General features: G+C 34.2%; 8 protein-coding genes across 8 annotated transcripts; 3 read left to right on the top strand and 5 right to left on the bottom strand.

The window, feature by feature from the left end:
• Positions 1-6048: 6048 nt before the first annotated feature.
• RHIMIDRAFT_310774 (transcription initiation factor IIF, beta subunit) lies at positions 6049-7403 on the top strand. Its single transcript, XM_023614686.1, has 5 exons — positions 6049-6206; positions 6259-6341; positions 6409-6430; positions 6481-6798; positions 6849-7403. The coding sequence occupies exons 1-5, from the start codon at positions 6078-6080 to the stop codon at positions 7179-7181; spliced, it is 885 nt and encodes a 294-aa protein (XP_023469880.1). The 5' UTR covers positions 6049-6077; the 3' UTR covers positions 7182-7403.
• A 137-nt stretch (positions 7404-7540) lies between these two features.
• RHIMIDRAFT_233773 (uncharacterized protein) lies at positions 7541-8363 on the top strand (the record flags this gene model as incomplete). The annotated part of the gene is made up of 4 exons (XM_023608028.1): positions 7541-7622; positions 7676-7802; positions 7854-8080; positions 8131-8363. The coding sequence occupies 4 exons, from the start codon at positions 7541-7543 to the stop codon at positions 8361-8363; spliced, it is 669 nt and encodes a 222-aa protein (XP_023469879.1).
• On the bottom strand, positions 8254-8939 carry RHIMIDRAFT_58410 (uncharacterized protein). The gene is made up of 3 exons (XM_023615432.1): positions 8651-8939; positions 8534-8597; positions 8254-8483 (listed from the first exon to the last, which is right to left on the bottom strand). Exons 1-3 carry the CDS (start codon positions 8856-8858, stop codon positions 8417-8419), a joined length of 339 nt encoding a protein of 112 aa, XP_023469878.1. The 5' UTR covers positions 8859-8939; the 3' UTR covers positions 8254-8416.
• Positions 8940-8961: 22 nt separating this feature from the next.
• On the bottom strand, positions 8962-10506 carry RHIMIDRAFT_211288 (coatomer subunit epsilon). The gene is made up of 4 exons (XM_023607193.1): positions 10001-10506; positions 9814-9949; positions 9511-9758; positions 8962-9457 (listed from the first exon to the last, which is right to left on the bottom strand). Exons 1-4 carry the CDS (start codon positions 10414-10416, stop codon positions 9349-9351), a joined length of 909 nt encoding a protein of 302 aa, XP_023469877.1. The 5' UTR covers positions 10417-10506; the 3' UTR covers positions 8962-9348.
• A 207-nt stretch (positions 10507-10713) lies between these two features.
• RHIMIDRAFT_183130 (Aldo/keto reductase) lies at positions 10714-11604 on the bottom strand (the record flags this gene model as incomplete). Its single annotated transcript, XM_023605819.1, has 2 exons — positions 10714-11420; positions 11472-11604. Coding segments are annotated over 2 exons (840 nt in total), but the record flags the coding sequence as incomplete, so codon positions are not given.
• Positions 11605-11931: 327 nt separating this feature from the next.
• Positions 11932-14668, bottom strand: RHIMIDRAFT_222614 (uncharacterized protein; the record flags this gene model as incomplete). The annotated part of the gene is made up of 10 exons (XM_023607463.1): positions 14292-14668; positions 14145-14234; positions 13757-14086; positions 13486-13704; positions 12887-13434; positions 12784-12839; positions 12707-12735; positions 12595-12655; positions 12429-12547; positions 11932-12378 (listed from the first exon to the last, which is right to left on the bottom strand). Exons 1-10 carry the CDS (start codon positions 14379-14381, stop codon positions 11932-11934), a joined length of 1989 nt encoding a protein of 662 aa, XP_023469875.1. The 5' UTR covers positions 14382-14668.
• A 1661-nt stretch (positions 14669-16329) lies between these two features.
• Positions 16330-17055, bottom strand: RHIMIDRAFT_265373 (uncharacterized protein). Its single transcript, XM_023611816.1, has 2 exons — positions 16978-17055; positions 16330-16912 (listed from the first exon to the last, which is right to left on the bottom strand). Exon 2 carries the CDS (start codon positions 16611-16613, stop codon positions 16440-16442), a length of 174 nt encoding a protein of 57 aa, XP_023469874.1. The 5' UTR covers positions 16614-16912; positions 16978-17055; the 3' UTR covers positions 16330-16439.
• A 1596-nt stretch (positions 17056-18651) lies between these two features.
• On the top strand, positions 18652-20269 carry RHIMIDRAFT_197678 (lysine-specific permease; the record flags this gene model as incomplete). Its single annotated transcript, XM_023606218.1, has 5 exons — positions 18652-18798; positions 18853-18978; positions 19034-19148; positions 19206-19625; positions 19683-20269. The coding sequence occupies 5 exons, from the start codon at positions 18652-18654 to the stop codon at positions 20267-20269; spliced, it is 1395 nt and encodes a 464-aa protein (XP_023469873.1).
• Between the last annotated feature and the right edge of the window lie 66 nt (positions 20270-20335).

Below are 20335 nucleotides of genomic sequence, written 5' to 3'. Positions count from 1 at the left end.
ATATCTTAAGCAACAATTGCTTAATAACCTTTTTATTTTATTTTTCACTTTATCTCACAGGACTTAGCATTATATTGCTCTATATTAATCTTATATTAAGACATGGTGGTCACTACAATACCAAATTCTACTTATAAAACTTATTTTTAACCTTACTACTAACACCCAGTAACAACATTATTTCTATTTTTATTATGTATTGCAAATCCTCCTTTTTGGTACTAATTCTTACGGTTACAATTAATGACTCACAAAAGATAACTATGAATGCATATAACTTAAAACTATAGAACAATATAAATATCCCTCATAATAATGTGACATATTAGACGAGTTTGGTAATAGAGTACCACAAGATCAATACGAAATTTTCATATATTTGAAGTTTTCATATTTTTGAAAATATCGATACAAAAAGTAGTCCTGATGTCCTCTCAAAAACATATAAATAGCCTTAGTCCTTGCTTCTCCTTGCCAAAAAAAAATTCACTCATCAATTAATTGAATCAATCACCTTTTCTTTTTATTTTATATTCATACAATAAACAGGTCTTAACTTTTGTTATAAAAGTTCCTGCTCTTATTCTTTTATCATCACACCTTTACGAACCTAACAATTGATCTTTTAATAATATCTGGTGATCACTATACTATACAAACCTCTGTTTAAACGCAAACTTTATTCAAACCTTTGACTTATAACAAGTCTACTTAACCCACTCTAACGAAAGAAGAAAAATTACAGTATAAATACTCTTGCTCGTTGCGTTCTTCTTGGACAAGACATTGAATATTTGAATAAAACTACCCCTCTATCCTTATATTCTTTCACCTCTCTTATAAATCCTTTCTTTAAAAGATTTATAATCCTTTTTTTTATTTTCTTTTCTTTTCATTATTTACTTAAAATCCTTTTTGATCTAGTATCAACCTCATACTACTGATCGCAATAGTTCTTGTGCCTTTTTATTTTTAACCAATTACTTTATTTTTATACTTTATAACTCAATTGCTTATTTGATCTGTTATAGATCTGGTGGTCACTATCATAAACGACTTTATAACTCAAAGCTTACACTCTAACCTTACCCAAACAAATAACCAATTCTATAGTAGCACAGTTTTCAAAAAAAAAAACTTTAAATATCAAACCTCTAATTTACTCTTTAACAAGTATAAAAGAGCAATGCTTTTGCTAAAAGCTCATATCATTCAATAAATCACCTACGATTTGAATCAAAACCTTTTCCTTTTTTTATTTTTATCTTTTATTAACTTCTGAATAATCCAATCAAGTGAATTCAGGAACCTTTTTATCTTTTTTTATTATTCTTTTTACTTTGTACAACTCAGTCTGATCAACTTTACACGATCCGGTGGTCACACATCGAACCTTTATTATAACTTTATCTTTCTAAACATTTTTAAAACGAAAATCTAATTTAAAACCTTTAAACCAAACGTTAATTTCTGGATAAACTGGACATTACGTCAGTTAATCTCATCATCATTTTAAAAGAGTAAATTAAAAGGAAGAATCTGAATTTAAAGAAGTATACGTATTAAAAAAGATCAGAGATAAATACAAAGTTCTCAATTTATTTATCAACGTTTGATAGATATCTCCAATACTAATACTACGCTCTTGCTTACTCTTGCCTACATGTTTCTATTACTTATATTATCTTCTAAATTTAGTCTTTATTTTAGCAAAATATCTTGAAGTTCTCACACTTCACTGTATATACTTACATACTTACAAAATGCACTATCTGCTTCGTCCAACAAGTATTTCTTGCAGCTCTTCAAGGAATTGATGTAACTAATGAAGAAATACTTGCAGGTCCTTTATCACTTGAAAAATGCATTGAGCGATGGCGACATTATAAAATATTGTGATAATTGTTTTATATTATCAAAAAGGCAGGTCATTACTTTTAGGACTCTTTTATTCGATAATACAAAGCTCCCGTTAAAAGGATATCTAGAATAAGGGTATTCATCGTCAGTGATTTAAAAAGTCTACTACATAACTTGTATCTCATTCTTTATGAATTTACTTGTGGTTGATTATGACTCTAACTGCTCTGTTTTCTACATTCTTGACAACATTGTGTTGCCTAAGGAGATATCGCTGGGGATTTAATTATTAGCTTTATTCTTTGATGTGCTTATTCTATTATTGATTACAACAACAACTAAATGGATAAGCCCAATAGAGTATTTTTGGCATTGAAATTGACAATAACCATATTCTTATTTTGTAGCGTTACGGCATGTAACACATACGTTATCGTCGTTACATTTAGTTGAAGATCGATACTACCTTACCACATTTGATCATAGCGAGACATCAACTATAAAATTTCATAAATACTGCATTGTTTTAAATAAAATAAAGATTAACTCTTTCTTTTGTACAGAAATTGGTCATTGCTTGCAAAAACACTAGAAGATTCGAACCTCTTCTATTTTCCTATTCACATAAGAATTAATCTTATCACCTGGATGTTCTTCCCATATTTCTTGGATGATTAAAAAGAGATGTGAATTAAACAAATTGCTCTTACTTCTCATAGATGTTAAAAGTATAAATACCAATGTTTATTCATTGTAAATAAAAGACCATATTTCAGTCTCACTAACTTATTGTCTATTTCTATTGTCACCCATTTTTTGCCTTTTACTTACGCATTTGGCAAAGCACATATATTTATCTTGTGCATTCCTTTTTCGGCTTCTTCCTAAGCTAAAATTCATGAAACACTGTAGCATGCACCATATTATTCAATGCTTAAAAATAAGATCTAGAGTTGAATCTGTTGCTACCATAAGACCTATTACAATTCAATCAAGCCTGGTCAACCCAGTTTAAATACCTCAGCTTCTTAATATATAAATATAGATTGCGCTATCGTCTTTTTTCTCTTTACTTTATTCCAAATAACGATATACGCAATCTCATCGTACTTTTACTTTGCCGGATTACGCATTTAACTCAAATATAGCAAATGCGGTTGATAAAGTAAAATTTGTTAGTATAAGTTATTAGTATGAGCGAACTTTATAGACCTAGTACCAAGCGAACACTCAAATAAAAGCATCTTTGCGGAATCCAATCTATTATGTAGTTGAATCAATAAGATAGCAACAAGAATGACCTATAATAGCTTATTAATTTATCTAAAGCAATTTTTCCATGTTTAAATGCTTTTTTTTTTTTTTTTTTTTTTGTAATAAAGCTTCCACCAAAGGCTCTTTGACGTGTAATAAGAATAATAGCAACTTTTTGAGTATGCATATTTCTTTATTTCATAAATCTTGCTCCTCAGAGAGAAGAACTTTAACTTTATTAAATATACTCTCATCTTCTTTATTTTTGGCGCGCTTCTTAATTTTTTATTTATTTGCTTTTAATTAATCGAATTTATTACATTCATGCCCTGTTATTTATCTTCTCCAGCATATTATCATTTAGCATATTGCTGTAATTTTATTTCGGCAAGCATATAGAGATGTATTTAAAAGGGCGTTTCGAACTATAGTCATTGTTTGAACTGACGTTTTATTATGTCTCCAGTTCGTTTATTTTCTGTAAATTATATACCTTAGAGCTTTATTAAGTGGTAAAATAAGATATAAGATATGTATTTCATTCTTGCGTTACAAAAAGTTGTGCTGTATTGAAGTATTGTCTCAATTTATGCATTTAGAGGAAGCCTAATACAATGAGCAAAAATAATAATAAGTATGAAAACCAAGTGTTTATCTCAAAAATTAGGTACAGCAAGTAGCTTGTCTTTTCCTCTTTAAAAAAAGAGTTCTTTTCTGATATTTTATGTAACTTCAAACCTGCATGCCTCATATAGAAATTAGAATGCTTTTGAAAAATGCTATATTCATAAATACGCATTTATTAAGAAGTGAAGTTAAAGGATCTCAGTACAAATTATGCTTTTGTTACTTGAGTGTTACTATGATATTATCAAGCAGCTAGTGTTACTCTATACTTAAATTTATAAAATGCTCTTCATGTACTAGCAAGTAGAGCACTCTGCTTTTATGTCCTCCGCTTCTAGAATATTTCCTTCATAATTTTGATATAAACATTTCTAAAGGTGTAAAAGAAGTAATTGTTATATCTCAAATTATTATATACTATCTATGCTAATAGCAGATAAAGTGCCAAATATATATACATCCAAGTTGAAATGAGTCTAAAGAATACAGCAATGCAGCCCAAGACCAAAGGATGTTTTATTCGCATTACAAGAATAGCTTTGTATTTTTAATAAAACAAACAGTAGTGAAAGCTTATACTTGACAGAAAAAAAAAGTTTTTTTCCTTAGTCGCTTTCTTCAATTCTCGTTGCTTTATATAATTGCAATCAATGTGTAAATATGCTTTGTATCTAAAAATTGCATGATTTACTATATGTCCTAGAAAAGGCTGACGACAGCTGTGGTGTATTGTATTTTGCTAAAAAGCTATGGTAAAAAGATTGAATAATTTTAATATCGATAATTTATAAAGATAGGTCACCGGATTCTGATGCGTGATTGAGTTAATAATGCGCAAATGGAATTTAAGAGATAATAAAGAGTAAAAATAATTTTCAAAAAGCTAAGACGTATTCTTCCAAGAATGGGTGCTGTAAGCTTTAAAATGCATGCCCCTTATTACGCAGCCAGATATTCACCTGGTATGCTGTAAGATGATGTGCGTCTAAGGATATGGGGGGGAACGAGAGAAAGGCGAGTATTGATCAATAATGGGATGTACCATATTGCTCTATAAATATATCATCTTATCATATAAGATTGATTTTATCTATAGTACAGCAGACTGGTTATAAGACACGTTATTATCATATAACACTACATATCCAATCCTCATTGGGGGATGGTGATGTAAATTTATTATATGAAAGGAAAAATACAAGGTGATTCAGACTTCTAGGGTTTTTGTAAAGTTAATGATACAATTCTTGTAACGAAAGAATGGTGTTTTTATCGAAATACATTAAATCCGTTATTTATATCTTTCTAAATTGGTAGTGCGACGAGACGTTGTTTGAGTAACAATGGAATTGAAGTTACATTACATTGAATGACGATACTTGAAACATTACAAGATGTAACAATGGTTAAAGCATGTAATTCTCCTATTTGCATATAAAATACTGCTATAATGTTCTCTCGTCATAATCCATAATAAAGAGATTGTATAACTGTATTTCTTCTTTTATTATTAACTTATACCAAAAAATGGTTCAGCCAGCCCAAAGCGCTCTTGACAGAGTATTTCTCTTTCTCCAGTAAAACTTCATTTGTATCCAGTCTAGTTATTTTAATCACTAGTGGAGCCATTGGGTATTTATTTGAAAAAGAAGAGAGCGAGATAATTAGAGAAGTAGGTAATACAGGCATTAAAATTAAGGTTATCCAGTAAGAGCCTTCTATATTTAGGAACCAAGTTAAAGACTAACGTGAAAAAATATCACTAAAGGCGGCAATTCCGAGTTATTTTTATCACTGTTAACTCAGGCATTCAGTGTGGGCCTTGGAAAGAGTAATACATAGTAAAAGCAGTGATTAGAGCAGCTTGTGCTTTTAGAACATGACAATAACAGCTTGGTTAACATTATTACTGCTCCATGCAGCGATAAGTGGCAAAAATGACACATATATATACTGCGGTCTGTATATATAAAAGAGTATTCACTTGAGAGGTTATTATTTCCGTAACAATTGGCACTACATATTATGACGATAATGATACCACAGGGTTCTCTTAATGGTATTCAATTGAATAAAGCTACTAGAGTAATTTTTTATTTGCTAAGAGAAGAAGTAAGTTATCTTAGTCAATTCAATCCTTATCCACAATGATCTAAAGCTACTCGAATAAAAATATACAACTTACCAATATATTCATGTAATGCGTTGCAGCTTTTTTATTCTGATCAAAACGCTAAATGCCCGAACCATGCTAAATTCACTCTCCGTCGTCTATTATTTGAACTCGGCTGTACCTCTCTTTTTTTTCTTCACTTTTTTCTTTTTTACTTATTATAATGTCTGATCATGAAGATGTTGATGCACTCTTTGAAGATGATCCTGGACCATTAGAAGAAGTCATTGACGAAGATGATGCAGAAGATCTCAAATTAGATCAGGCAGAAAACAAAGTTTGGCTCGTCAAAGTAAAGATTAGACAATGAAAGAGAATTTGTTAATGTCTTTCATGAACAATAGGTTCCAAGGTTTCTTTCCGAGATGTGGAAGAAGATTGATCAAGAGAATGTGAGATTAGGAAGTGTTCGTATATATAAAGACAGGTAAGGTGTATACAGCCTGAGTATTTTCAAAAATATAAGCAAATCCTCTTACCATATTTTATGCTAGTGCACAGCAAGGAAAATCAAGTGTAAGTTTGCAAGGCATATCATTCGCTTATATCTCATATCATTTTCTTAGGTGTCTCTTGTCTTACCAGATAACGAAACAACAGCGAATATTCCAAAAGAGTACAGCATCAATTTCATATCAACAGATGTGCAGAATAAGTTTGTATTTTCACAATCAGACCACGGCAAGGCAATCAGCGGCACAGTGTACCATGAAGGAGTAGCTGTACCTACAGAAACGAATGCATACAGAAACATTATGAGAAAGAGAGTGATGGAAGCAGGCACGCCACAGAGAACGACACAGGTTCTTGGGCAGAACAATCAGCCAATTTTTGTACCAGGAGCAAGCAGTACAGTTCCAACAAGTGATTTTGCAGACTTTGTTGTAAGTTTCTTTGATGACCATTATTTCATTTGCTAACCTACACCATGTAGCAATCCAAAAAACCAAGACTCGACAAAGAAAAAGCAACACGTATGCCCAGAAACGAACTTATGGATTTATTATTTGCGGCATTTGACAGATACCCCTACTGGTCATTTAAGGGTATTTTGGAAGAAACAAAGCAACCCAGTCAATACTTGAAGGAAATACTCAATGAGATTTGTATCTTAAACAAGAGAGGGCCTTATGCTGGTAACTATCAACTGAAACCAGAATTCAAGCAGAGGCTTTCCGCAGCTGAAAAACAGAATGTGGTAGAAAAATCACCAGAAGAGGCTACATCAAGTGAAGATGAAGAGTTCATGGAGGATGTGAAGTTGTAGTGGATTTGAAATGAAAAAAAGGAAAGAAGGACAGTCTTGTTCGATAATAAAGTCTATAATTAGAACATAGTCTCTAAAGTAAAGTGTACTTTTTGTTAAAAGGAACTGTAAAATAGACCTTTTTGAATATTGAAAATGCACAGTATGATAACAAAATAAAGGACATCTTTTATCATTTTTTCCATGTAATAAACATGATGCTTCCCAAACAAACAATATGCATATATTTATATACATATATGATGCATTTTCATTGGATAAAAGACTGTACAATCTTTATGCAACATCAAAACCCTTTTTTTTGCTTTTTGTCTTATTTCTCCTTTTTTTTTTTGAAAGATAAAAAATTTGAATTCAAGATGGATATCTATGATACAACGGATGCAGAACATAGTTTAATAGATGAAGAAGGAATCAACAGTTATGATACAGTGATTAAAAGTTAGTTTACTATAATAAAAAGCGATCTAAAGTAGTTACTCATTCCTCTTTAGAAATCATTGACGATTTATTCTCTTATGATGATGTAAAAAGAAAGCGTATACTAGACCATTATTACTTGCCAAATGCTACATTTGTATCTCCCATCCTGAAATCATCTGGAGTTCATAATATAAAACAGTAAGGAGAAAAGAAAGAAGGAAGCAATCTAACTTTTTTACAAAAAAAAAGTATTTTTCTAGTTTGGAAGATGCTAAACAAAATACCGCCTACGATAAACAACATTTGCTTCAACGGAAAGACATGTGTTGTATTTTTAGAGCAGACGTTATGCCCAAGAATGTTTCCATATATCAAAGTACAACTACCAGTAACAGTCATATTAGAGTTTAGAGAGACAGACAAAGATAGTGGATTGTTAAAGATCGAAGCACATGAAGAACACTGGACAGTGGAAGGTGCATATTGAAATAATGTTCTCTATGGTTATAATAACAACAAACATTAGGCATCATCAGCACAATACCTATTCTCTCATTTTGGTATGATCGTATTGTTCGAACCATGTTTGGCAAATTACTGACTGCAACGGGTGAAGCTGTTTATACTGCAACTGAAACTGCGAGTTTACTCGTTCAACGAAGTAAAGAGATTGAAGAAGCAAGAAGAAGGCTGGAATTGGACAAGAAAAGTCAAGAAGAACCTTCCATCTTGTTGACATTAAAACATTCTTGCCCTTAAGTACCTAATCTATTTTTTTTTTTTTATTCAATAAATACACACAATCTGTTCTTTTAACCTAAAAAGTGAATACAGAAACCATGTAAAAGAATGGAGCAAACGACAAAATCAGCAAAGGCTCTAGTATCAAATCTGGTTTAATAAATGCGTTGTATTTTTTTGCTTTCTACCTTTCTGGCGATATCGTCTGAAATGTTTCCTTATTGTCAGGATTGGTTTGAATGCGCAAGTTAGCTAATGTATATTCGCGTGAATAACTGTTTGGTAAAGAACAATAATATAAATACCAGCAAGAACAAAACTTCCAACAGTTGAGATGAAGCCACCAAGGAAAGCGTTATATGGGAATGTACCAACCATCAGCATATAAATAAATTGAAAAATGCCAGTGAATAATATATAAACAAGGTATATATCAATAAGCTTTAAGCTATTGGGTGTATCTTTATGATATGCTGTAATAAACTTTTTGGTAGCTGCACTTAATCCTTCCATTTTGAGTGTATATAAAAAAGAAAAAGAGATACAGAGAGAGATACCGAAAAGAGCAACTCATATTCTATAGTTGAAGTTCAGCCAATGAAATGCAGTAGAGTGAGGCAAACGAGTGTTTTATTAAAAGTTAAATTATATGATTATGGGCCACATTAGGCTAAGCTATTGAGGCTACAAGAGGAGCATATTATCAATATATATGATTTCTGAGTATAGTTTTTCGAAATAGGGTTGAATCATCATATCACAAAGCAGTAGTTATAAGCAATATGATGATCAAGGGGATGGAATAGTATTCACGCTAAAAGGTGGATTAGAGCAATCCCCTTTTACAAGTAAAGTTTTTGAACACCATAGCAAAAAGACTGATTTATATATAGTGTTTGATGCATTTGAACAACTTGCTGTGTCTTTAATTATAAAAGAAAAGCTTTTGTATAGTCTCACATTGACACTTTCAACATAATTTGAACGATTTTTTATTCAGAAATTACGCAGAATCCACCAAAGCGTAACGAGATGCACAACGGTCAAATAGACTCGACTTTAAATCAAGTTCCTGCAAATAAGGATGTTGTGGCGCGACTTCTCTCAATTGACTATATAAAGTGTTATTCATCGCCTCCTATTGTCAACAATAGACACACTTTACCTAGTATAGCGGGTGATCACTTCTTGAGATTTTCCAGTTAAAGTAGCACATGTGATCAGATTAATAAGTGTCTCTGGGTTATCACTATCCTTATTCTGTGCTTCTAATAGTAGACTCTCTGCTTCAGGGTATCTACCTAATGCGAGGTTCGCTGCAGCTTGACCATTCAACACTTTCACTGTCTGAGCTGTGTTTGATTGAGCAAATTCTTCATAGATATAGTATGCTTCTTGATATTTCTCTCCTCCCTTTGAAAAAATGATTATCAATAGGTTGTTCTTCCGTTCTTATATAATAACTTACAATTCGAAGATCTACCCAAGCTTCCATCATTTGTAATAATAAAGCATCTTCAGCCCAACTCTTGACACTTGCAACTTCATTTCTAGCCAAGTCTAAACGGTCTAGTTGAAGATAAATTTGTACAGCTAAAGCAGAACTGAATATGTATATAAGTTATAGTCATTTCATAATGTGCTTGTGTAAATACCATTCCAATTTCTTTTGTCTAGAGTGAAGAACTCTCAGAGCATCTTCAAAACGACCTGCTTGTACCAAAATGGAAGCAATGACGACTTGAACAACAGAGTTGATGCGATTGGAGCCTTCTTCAAGTAAAGCCATAGCCTTTTGTACATGTTCATCTACATTCTTTTGTTTATCAGACAAAAATGAAGCAAGCAGCTTGATGGCCTTTAAAGGTGCTTCTTCAGCAGAACCAATATCATTGATGACCAAGTTGTATTTGCCTTGAGCCACATAAGAGCGATACAGATAAGTCTGTGCCTCTAGTTTGGCCTCTGGCGAGTAAATGCCTTTGGTTGAACTGACTTCATTTATGACAGTTTGATAATTTCCAAGCGCGAAGAGGTTGCGAATGCCAAACAAGATTGATTCTTCATCCATGATGAAAAACTGAGCAAGAAAAAAAATACGTGTTTTATTAAGAGTGAGTGAGAGCTACATAATTAAATTTGGTTGGTTGTGACTTAAAAGGAAATCCTGAGTAAAGTCTGTACTAAAGGAAAGAAGCTTTGTCTACAGAAATGAAAGTTACTTAAATAAAGAAGAGATCCATTACTTTCATATTATTTGGTCAAATTTGAAGTAAAAATAGTATAAAGAATTCTTTTTTTATTCGTTAAAAATGTTATTGTTAGGACCAAATATGACTTGTGGTCTGCATGTTCTCTGAGGGTTCTTTCGTCCAATTTCTGTCAGTGCTTCAATATCTTCAGGATCCATCTTGAAATAGGTCAAGTTGGTTACAATACGCGATTCTGTCGTAGACTTTGGAATAACGGCGTATCCTCTGTTAATACCATAGTTAAGTACAACTTGCACTGGTGCCTTGTTGTACTTTTCAGCGAGCTTAAGAACAGTGGGGTGCTCGAAAATATTGATCATGTTGTTTCTGTAACCAGGATTACCAAGTGGAGAATACGCGGTTAGTACAATGTTTTTCTTTTTGCAATATTCGACCAAATCTTCTTGAGGCAAGTAAGGATGAAGTTCAACCTGGTTGACAGCAGGAGGGATCTCACACTGGCTTAAAAGTTCTTCCAGCATGGGAATCGTAAAGTTTGATACACCTATTGAACGCGCCTTACCGCTCTTGGCAAGTTGTTCCATGGCTCTCCAAGTATCAATAATAGGAACATTAGTTACTTCGGGGTTGTCAATGTCTTTGAAGTCTTCAAATTCGTATCCCGTAAATTTCCAGGACATAGGGAAGTGCATCAAGTACAGATCTACATAATCTGTTTCCAAACTTTTCAAAGAGCGTTCAAACACAGGACCGACATGTTGAGGTTCATGAAAATTCTGCCAGAGCTTAGTAGTAATGAACAATTCTTCGCGAGGAATACCACTTTCTTTGATAGCCTTTGCTAATGAGTGTTCTGTTTGATCTATATAAATACTTTTAGCATCTGTCCACTTTATAAGAAGGGATTACTTACAGCTATAAGCCGTGTCAAAATGCTTATATCCAGCTTTTAAAGCAATCTTGCTAGCATTATAGACTTGTTCAGGCGCGTCATTGCCACCAAAAGTACCAAAACCAATTAAAGGGAAATTGTAACCACTATTGAGCTAATCTCGCAGAATGAGTATGTGATTTATGTCTTTTGATTCTTTTTACCTTGACTGATGGAATATCGGACATGTTTAATGATGGAGAAGGAGCTGCGGATATGGTTTATTTATAAGCAGATGCTGTTTATTTTGCAGTCCGAAATATCTCATTCGCGTAACATCACATCTTCCCTCGGAAAAAGCACGAGAGATATCTTTCCGAGGATGTTCTGAAAGTTAAAGTAACTGCTAAGCAGCACTGCTAAGCAGCACTGCTAAGCAGCACTGCTAAGCAGTACTCTTTTTAACCCAAAAATGTCATTTTATTTTTACTCTAAAAAGTACTTATTGCCATTTATTTGCTTCACGGTTCCGTGATTTCATTTCGCGTTCATATTCCGCTGCTTCTTCCACTAGCTTCTTGTTTTTTGAAGAGTTCAATTTACGCTGGAGTCTGCTATAGCTATTTTCTGGTTTCTTTTTGATATCTATTAATGATGAAGCTTTCTGATCTAGTGTCCTTCTTTGTCGTTTTTTACTAGAAGGAGCTTTTTCTTGTCCGCTTTGTTTCATTACATCTTCTTCGAGCAGTTCCCAGAGATTATCCATTACTTGATCATTATCGTTTTTGGTTTTTGAACCACTTTGTTCCTTAGAGCTTCCTGGATTGTTTGAAGAAGGATCTAATGGCCTGCCCAGCTCATCGCGAGGAATGATTTTTCCGTGAAAGGGACATGTAACAAGATCTCTTCTTGGGCACAAGCCTCCGTTATGCAGAGGATGTCTACATGCCTAGTGTGTATTAATGTGCCTAGTTCTTCAATAATAATAATAAATCTTACAGGTATCTCTTTTGGTCTTTCCGGTCTATAATATACAGCTCTTTTTCGGAGGTTTTGTAGTAAATGATCTGGTAACTCATTAACACCTTCACCTACGCCCATAAATCGATGCGATCTCTCTACAAGATGTTAGCTCAGTTCATTACATTCTCATATGCAAGTGTACCTATTCCACTGGTATTAAACTGAACATGCTCTTTGTCCCAGTAATATAAATCATCTCCCCACTATAGAACAAATCAGTACTGGCTCCCTCATTTGTTATCTTTATCTGTTACCTCAACAACAGGAGCAACTTTTAATAGCTCTGTTAACAAAATAAGTAAACGAATCTGAGTTGTTTAATCAAACTTACCCTCTCGTTGTTCTTCTGCTTTTTGTTTTCCTTTATCCTTCTTCGCCGCTCTAGATCTGTATTCGAGTCAGTTGATAGCTGTCTTTTATGGCTAAACACTTACTCGTCATTTGACATATCCTGCATAGGACCAGCATATGTAGGATCTTCTGCCATCGTCGGCTCATATGCTAATGGGAAAATACGTTGCAGGGGAGGTAATTTCGCGCTGCTGTTCGTCTTTGCCTCTCTTGCATCGGCAGCTTCTTTACGTATATCAACCTCTTCAAACTCCTCATCTGCAAACTCGTCATCTCTTTCGTCCAAATCATCGAGCGTGCTTTGCCCACTCTTTACTTCGCGCTGATGCACTTTAATTCCCAATAACTTTGCCTTTCGAGATGCTTCCGTCATTTTTGCCTTTAAGTCAATTAGCTTTTTAATTAAAGCTTCCTTCTCCGCCTTATCATCAATGTCGAGCCTAATTAAGGTGTTTATCCATACATTCACTTGCTTTATATGCTTTGTCTCCAGTACAGTATATGCTTCACGTAACTGGTCAAAAATGATGCTGTTATCCTGAGTTTCTTTTACATCTTCCATCAGTGAACTTTCTGATAGGTCAATGGTGATCTTGTACCGATTGGAGCCAAGACCATGGGATATGATGTTCTTTTTTTTTTTGTAAGATAAAATCAATCTCTTTCAAAATGAATTACTTACATCTTTGTAACTGTCATCAGCACGTTGCTTTGGTACAGCATCACCTCTTAGTAGCGCGTTAAAATCCATATCATCCTCTCCCTCCAGTATATTCTTGGGGACAAGTATATCAAAGCAACCGTCCATGGTATCCAAGTTATCATTGATAATATCCAAATGATCATTCACATCTGCCTTTAATAATTCATACCTATTTAACTGTAGGGCCTTTATCCTTGCCTACAACACAAAAGTTAATTTGTAAATCAATCTTAAATAGAAAGCTATTTACGCTTTTGTTCGCTTTATTTATATTATCTGCATGAATAGATGATAAGGAGCTGCTTGTTTGATTATCGTTCATATAACCATTATCCATCAAAAAGTCAAAGGAGATGCTAATTTGTCTATATATTTCGCCATATTTTATGTACCAATTCTTGATGAGTGCGAGTGCATATTGTTTTAGTTTGGCAGCAATCTGAGGAGGAGGTGGTAACTTTCGATCATTGAATCCAACCACAAGTTGAACAAATACAGGAAAATCTTCGGTTAATAATTCTCTAAAGAGTTTTGATCTATCGAACAATTGTTCAATAAGCTGTAAAGACGAATAGCGAATCTATTATATTCAAAGTTGGTATATTTTTTATCGTATTCCAATTTACACACACACACACCTGTGAATGGTTTTTATGTAATTGTGCCATGACATGAATAAATGCCACAGTGATGTAGTGATCTGACTTTTTACATGTTGCTTTTATCAACTAAGAAAAAAATACAGCTGTTTAATAAAAGTTGAATATGAACACCATTGCAATTACTTTTAGTTTCTTTTCGTCTAATATCCAGTTTCCAGTCTCGGTGATCTGTTTTATGAGTCCTGCCAGTTTCTCATCGACTTCTGGATTCATGGAAAATAATAGTAAGAAAAAGGATCCGCAGCGTCTATAAATTTATGCAAAATCAAATAAGGTGAAATGATTGGATAAAAACTATTCCTTTCATATTTTGGTTTACATCATACGAGGAAACTGTAGTAATAGAAAGGTTAGCTGTCGGAATATCATCAGAGAATGAAGCAGAGGGTCATACTGATCAGGAAATTGTATATATGGCAATAGAAAAGGATTGCCTGTGTAATACCGAAGGCGTCGTATTTCTACGTTTATATAGAAGAAGGTTACATCCTTTGACGCAGTATAATCAATACCAGCTGTCGTACAATTGGTACATGCTAAGTGGCAGCTATGTCCAAAAGTGTTCAGAACAATCACTTGTTGTCAAGTTCTGGTCCTGATAGTTCGAATCGTTTTTCAGTGAAAACAATAAGATTTTTTTGCAATGGTAGGTTACTTAAAAGAGATACTATCAAAGCAACTCTAATATACTTTTAATAGGGGGAAGCAATTTCAAAAGGTTGGCCTGTCACTCAAACTTGACTTAAGAATTGTCTTTTTCGTAGAAAAAAATAGTTTCGAGGCTGCTGTCGGTGAGGTGACTAAAGTACAAGCAACAACAAAAGATAAACTGTATAGGGACAAGCTCAAAGCTGTGCTGAATAATAAGTGTAGTCTAAACAAATTGATACGATTAAGGGAATAATTTTATTTGATGATAATTTTTAATGACCGATGAGCACATAGCATCCTCATGCTGTACTGCCCGGGTCAGATCGCAGTGAGAAGGAATGAAAAACCCTTTTGGGATTAAAGGGAAAATGTGAAAGAAAACAAATTGATACAGTATTTCTACTTTAAATTCAGACAATGTTAGCTTTTTTCTGGACATATCAAAGTTTACTTTCAAACGATTAGATTACCTTTTTTTTGGATAAAATTACAGTCGTTCCAACGCTAAAGGGCGGTTTCGATTCATCCAATGGGCGGTTTTTTATTTTCAAAGGTCAATATTTTTTGAAGTTCAGGCTTTTCTTCGTATCCGCTTCATCGAGTATCATCGCTCAACATGACGTAAGCACTCGAAATTTTATATATTTACAAAAAAAGCTCAAAAGTATTCTGAATAACAAAAATATTATTGAAATCTTATCAGTATAGTTCGTGGAAAGGTAACATCATATCATCATGTTATTAAAACTTTTGGCATCAGTTCGAGATGAGACTTGATCGATAAAAAGGTGACAAAATGCCTTTGGCCTGCTGAAGGACTTTGAAAGGCAGGAGATTGGCCAGTCCAAGCAACCATTGACGAGACTTGGGAGCTATCCTTGCTTCGACAAACGCCTTTCGTCGTGTGGTAACATTAGTGTTTGTAACATTGATGTTGTTGCCTTCAATTGGTAGTCCTCTTGGTTGGTATTGCCATCTACCTCTAATTGCTTTTTTTTTTCTTTTTTTTTAGACGACTCATATCCAAATCTTACTATGATAATGGTGGTATAAAAAGTCTCTAGCTGAAGGTAATACGTAAATCAAGTTATATTTTAAAACAACTGTATTAACTGCTTTTATTAATACAGGTTTAATTGCTAATTACAGGATTTGAAGACTTTCTATCTATGCTTATTGTTGATTTTAATATCCATTGTTGCGATAAATGAACTTTCTGGTCCTTCTGTCTTATGTGATTACTGGCTATTTCTATAAGAAGATGGTTGATTGATTTTGTTCATTTTACTATGTAGACAAACACGACATAGACGCTTTTGATATGGATGTTGAATCATTACACTTCGAGCTTCGTGATCTTGGTTGTTGTAATCATTCTTTCTTTATTAGTTCGAATTGTACAACGTAAAATAAAATACAGTAATATAAAACTTTTTTTTGATCCTTTATCGTCTTGAGTGAGAATGGAAATAACAGAAACAAACCAAGAAAACAGGGGAAGGAGGGCGGGAACAACCAAGATCACGAAGCTCGAAGTGTAATGATTCAACATCCATATCAAAAGCGTCTATGTCGTGTTTGTCTACATAGTAAAATGAACAAAATCAATCAACCATCTTCTTATAGAAATAGCCAGTAATCACATAAGACAGAAGGACCAGAAAGTTCATTTATCGCAACAATGGATATTAAAATCAACAATAAGCATAAGTTCAACAGATCGGATTTTTTCAGTGGCACTTTCATGCTGGTAATTTCTGTGAAGGTATACAAGTGTTCATACTGAAGGTTCATGACGAAAAATGTAATTGCTTGTCCTAAAAAAATAATAATCTAGTTATTTTCTCTTTTGCGTCTTTTTACCAGTGACATGGAAGTCAATAATTGTGCGAAGGTTATATTTAAAATATGACTACTCAGTGAAAGTCCATGATAATATCCATGGGCGAAATGTTCTTACCAGTTTTGATTTCCCCATAAGCAGATGTATATGCATATTCATAAGAATCGTACACATCAATCTTGTAGTCCGGGCGTTTTTTGTTGTTGGTTTCTTGTTCATCCAATATGAGCCCATCATTTAAGGGTGAACACTACATGCACCAGAAAATACATTAGAAAATAAGCTAATACTACGGACACTACCTCTACCCACTACCTATGGTGCCTTCTAACAGAACTTTCCAATGTGTGACGCCACGCTAAACATGATTTTATAAAGTCACCATTTTGGTTTGTTTCTTTTCAAGAAGAAAGAAATAAAAAGAAATATTGTTATTTATTCTAGTTTTATGTTGTCAGTTTGATCAACAAAGAGCCAAGATCATTCACGTGTAATTATGATAAATTCACATTTTACATCAAAGGATATTTCACTGGACAGTCTTGCATCTAGTGCCTAGAAGAAAAAACGCCCGTAGCATTAGCCTATTTTCTGGCGCATGTAGCGTTGGCCTAATTTAAGAAGCCCTGCTTGATTGATTGTCTCTTCATGCTAGTAAATAATTGAATCCTTAAACCTTCTTATGAAGCTGCTCAGGGTTGGGCTTGAGTTTTCTCTTATATATTTAGATAGTTCTATAATTGATAGCGTTAAGTCATCTCTTGTGTATGTACGTGTATGCGTGTGTGTGTTTCAAAAAAGAGGATGAAATTCTAAAGTCTTCACATCTCGAAATCTAGAATGGAAACCTTCTTGCAAGGAAGGGTATCAACAAACAATGGAAGGCTTACCCTTTTGCCTTTTATATGCTGTGTAGCTTCTAAATCAGGTCGTGCGAAAGTGTCCCTCACAGAGTCAGGAAAAGCCTTAAATGCGTGTGAAAAATGTTGGTTCACTATTATTACAAAATATCTTTATCTCAGCATTTCAAGAGTGAAGTGAAGACAACAACAATTGTGGGACTTCCTTCTACTGTGTGGTATTGCTTCCGATACGAAAAGATCAGCATATGATGATGAACTAACTGCAATACTAGAGGTATTTGGAACCTTTTGTCATGATCCATCTCTTAAAGGTACAACAGGTTGTATGGAGAGCTTATAACCCTTTCTGCTATATTTCTGAGAATAAAACAGCGACCAAGGCACCCATATTCGTATCCTTTGGCAAAGACATTCTTGTTAATTTACAAGTCTCTGTTCCTTTTGGTGATCCTGTCACACGGTTTATTACCACGCTCATTTTAAAAAAAAAAAGAAAGTTTGTTGTATTACTTTATCTCCTTCACATCGAACCTAATCTGATATGCATTAAACTACATCTGCATTGATGCATGCTTCTCTCTCCCCTCCTTTCTTTCTCTCTCTCTCTTTGACTGATGGCGTAGTAGATTATACAGCATGATCAGACTATTAACGAGCCATATTCTATAGCCTCACTATTTATTAAAAACAGACAAGTCCATGTTTTCTAAGGAAGGCTGGGATTAAATTTGATAATCTCTTATATCTTGACTTTTTTGGAAGGTGTCAAAAAAGAATTTTTTAATTTAATAAGCAATAGCTTCTTTCTTCTTTTTTGGTTTCCTTGGTTTCAAAAGCATGTTTGGCGGAAATAGAAAACTAAGCAGAAGCAACAAGCATGGAAGCAGTAATGAGGTCATAGAAGAGATCGACATGAGCCATGTTAAATATGAAAAGTCAATTCATCATTCAGAGAGAGCACATGGACACAGCAGTCGAGGTAGTGGATCCATATCAACTGGATCAATAGCTGATGTTATAGACGACAAGCCAGCTTTACAAAGAGGATTGAAAGCTCGTCATGTAATAATTTACAATGATACTATCATTGAAAGATCGGTGACATTAATTGCTTGTTTAGTTAACAATGATCTCGCTTGGTGGTACCATTGGTACAGGTCTTTTTCTTGCTTCTGGTGCGTCGGTTGCTAATGCTGGTCCAGGTGGTGCCATCATTGCTTATTCTTTAATCGGTATCATGGTTTTCTTTATGATGGAATGCTTGGGTGAAATGGTATTAAACAAGATAGATATATTTATTATAAACAGAATTAACACCTCACATTAGGCTACTTATTTACCTATTTCCGGCAGTTTTAATAATTATGCTGGTCGCTTTATTGATCCTGCTGTCGGATTTGCTTTAGGTTGGAATTATTGGTATAACTGGGCAGTTACCGTTGCTGTTGAATTGGTAAAAAAAAGAAAACGAATTATATAAAAACACTTAACTAATCATGTCATCATAGACTGCTGGATCTATGGTCATGGCTTATTGGTTGCCTCATATACCTAATTACGTTTGGTCTATTATATTTCTCATCATTATTTTGGCACTCAACTTATTTTCAGTTAAAGGCTATGGTACAAACGAAAAATAAATACAACAATCTCATCCCGTTACTCACTCCTCTTTTATAGGTGAAGCTGAATATTGGTTTGCTTTAATCAAGGTCTTGACAGTTATCGTATTCATCATCCTCGGTATTTTGGTTGATACAGGAGTATTAGGAGGAACATATTATGGTACAAGCGTATTCAACTCGGGCGGGGTTCAAGGCCTTGGCGTCTTGAGTACTTTCTTGACTGCTGGTTTCTCTTTCCAAGGTACTGAATTGATCGGTGTAGCAGCAGGTGAAAGTGAGAACCCTCGAAAGAATGTCCCCCGAGCTATCAAACAAGTGTTTTGGCGTATTCTTTTATTCTATATTCTCTCTATTCTCATCATTGGTCTCATCATTCCATATGACGATCCTTCTCTCTTGGACTCTGATGTCAACAACATTTCTGTTTCTCCATTCACTTTAGTATTTGTCAAGGCTGGTATTCGTCCAGCAGCAGGTAAACAAAAAATAAAAAAAAAGACAACAGTTGAAACTTACTCCTATCGGCATGTAGACGTTATGAATGCTGTCATCTTAACAACAGTGCTATCAGCTGGTAACTCTGGGTTATATGCCTCTAGTCGTACTCTTCTTGACCTTGCCAATGAAGGAAAGGCACCCAAGTTCTTTAGAAAGATCACCAAAAACGGTATTCCTATTTACTGTGTCTTAGTAACAGCTGCTGTCGGTATGCTCGCCTTTTTGACTTCTTTGTTCGGCAATGGTGTTGTCTACTCTTGGTTACTGAATGTTTCAGGTGTTGCTGGTTTTATTGCTTGGCTTGGTATTGCTGCTTCTCACTATAGATTCCGTCGTGCCTATGTTTTACAAGGTTACAAGGTTGAAGATTTGCCCTTCAAGGCTAGATTGTTCCCCATTGGACCTATCTTTGCCTTTTGTGTTTGTCTATTTGTCCTCGTTGGTCAAGGCTACAATTCATGGATGGCTAAGCCTGTTGTTGCTTCAGATATTGTTGCTGCTTATATCGGTATTCCCATCGTCCTCGTCATTTACTTGGGCTACAAGATCACTAAGCGAACCAAGGTTATTCCTCTTGCAGAAGTCGATTTGGTCTCTGGTCGTGAAGCTTTCTTAAGGTAAGAGTTTATTTTTATATTCGTTGTTCAATCAGCATTAAGAAGTATGGACTAACTAGCTATGGTAGAC

The sequence above is a fragment of the Rhizopus microsporus genome (assembly GCF_002708625.1).
Source record: "Rhizopus microsporus ATCC 52813 unplaced genomic scaffold scaffold_2, whole genome shotgun sequence".
In the NCBI taxonomy this organism is placed as follows: Eukaryota; Fungi; Mucoromycota; class Mucoromycetes; order Mucorales; family Rhizopodaceae; genus Rhizopus; species Rhizopus microsporus.
Note: the sequence above shows the minus strand (reverse complement) of the source record. Positions and strands in the feature narration are given on the sequence as shown.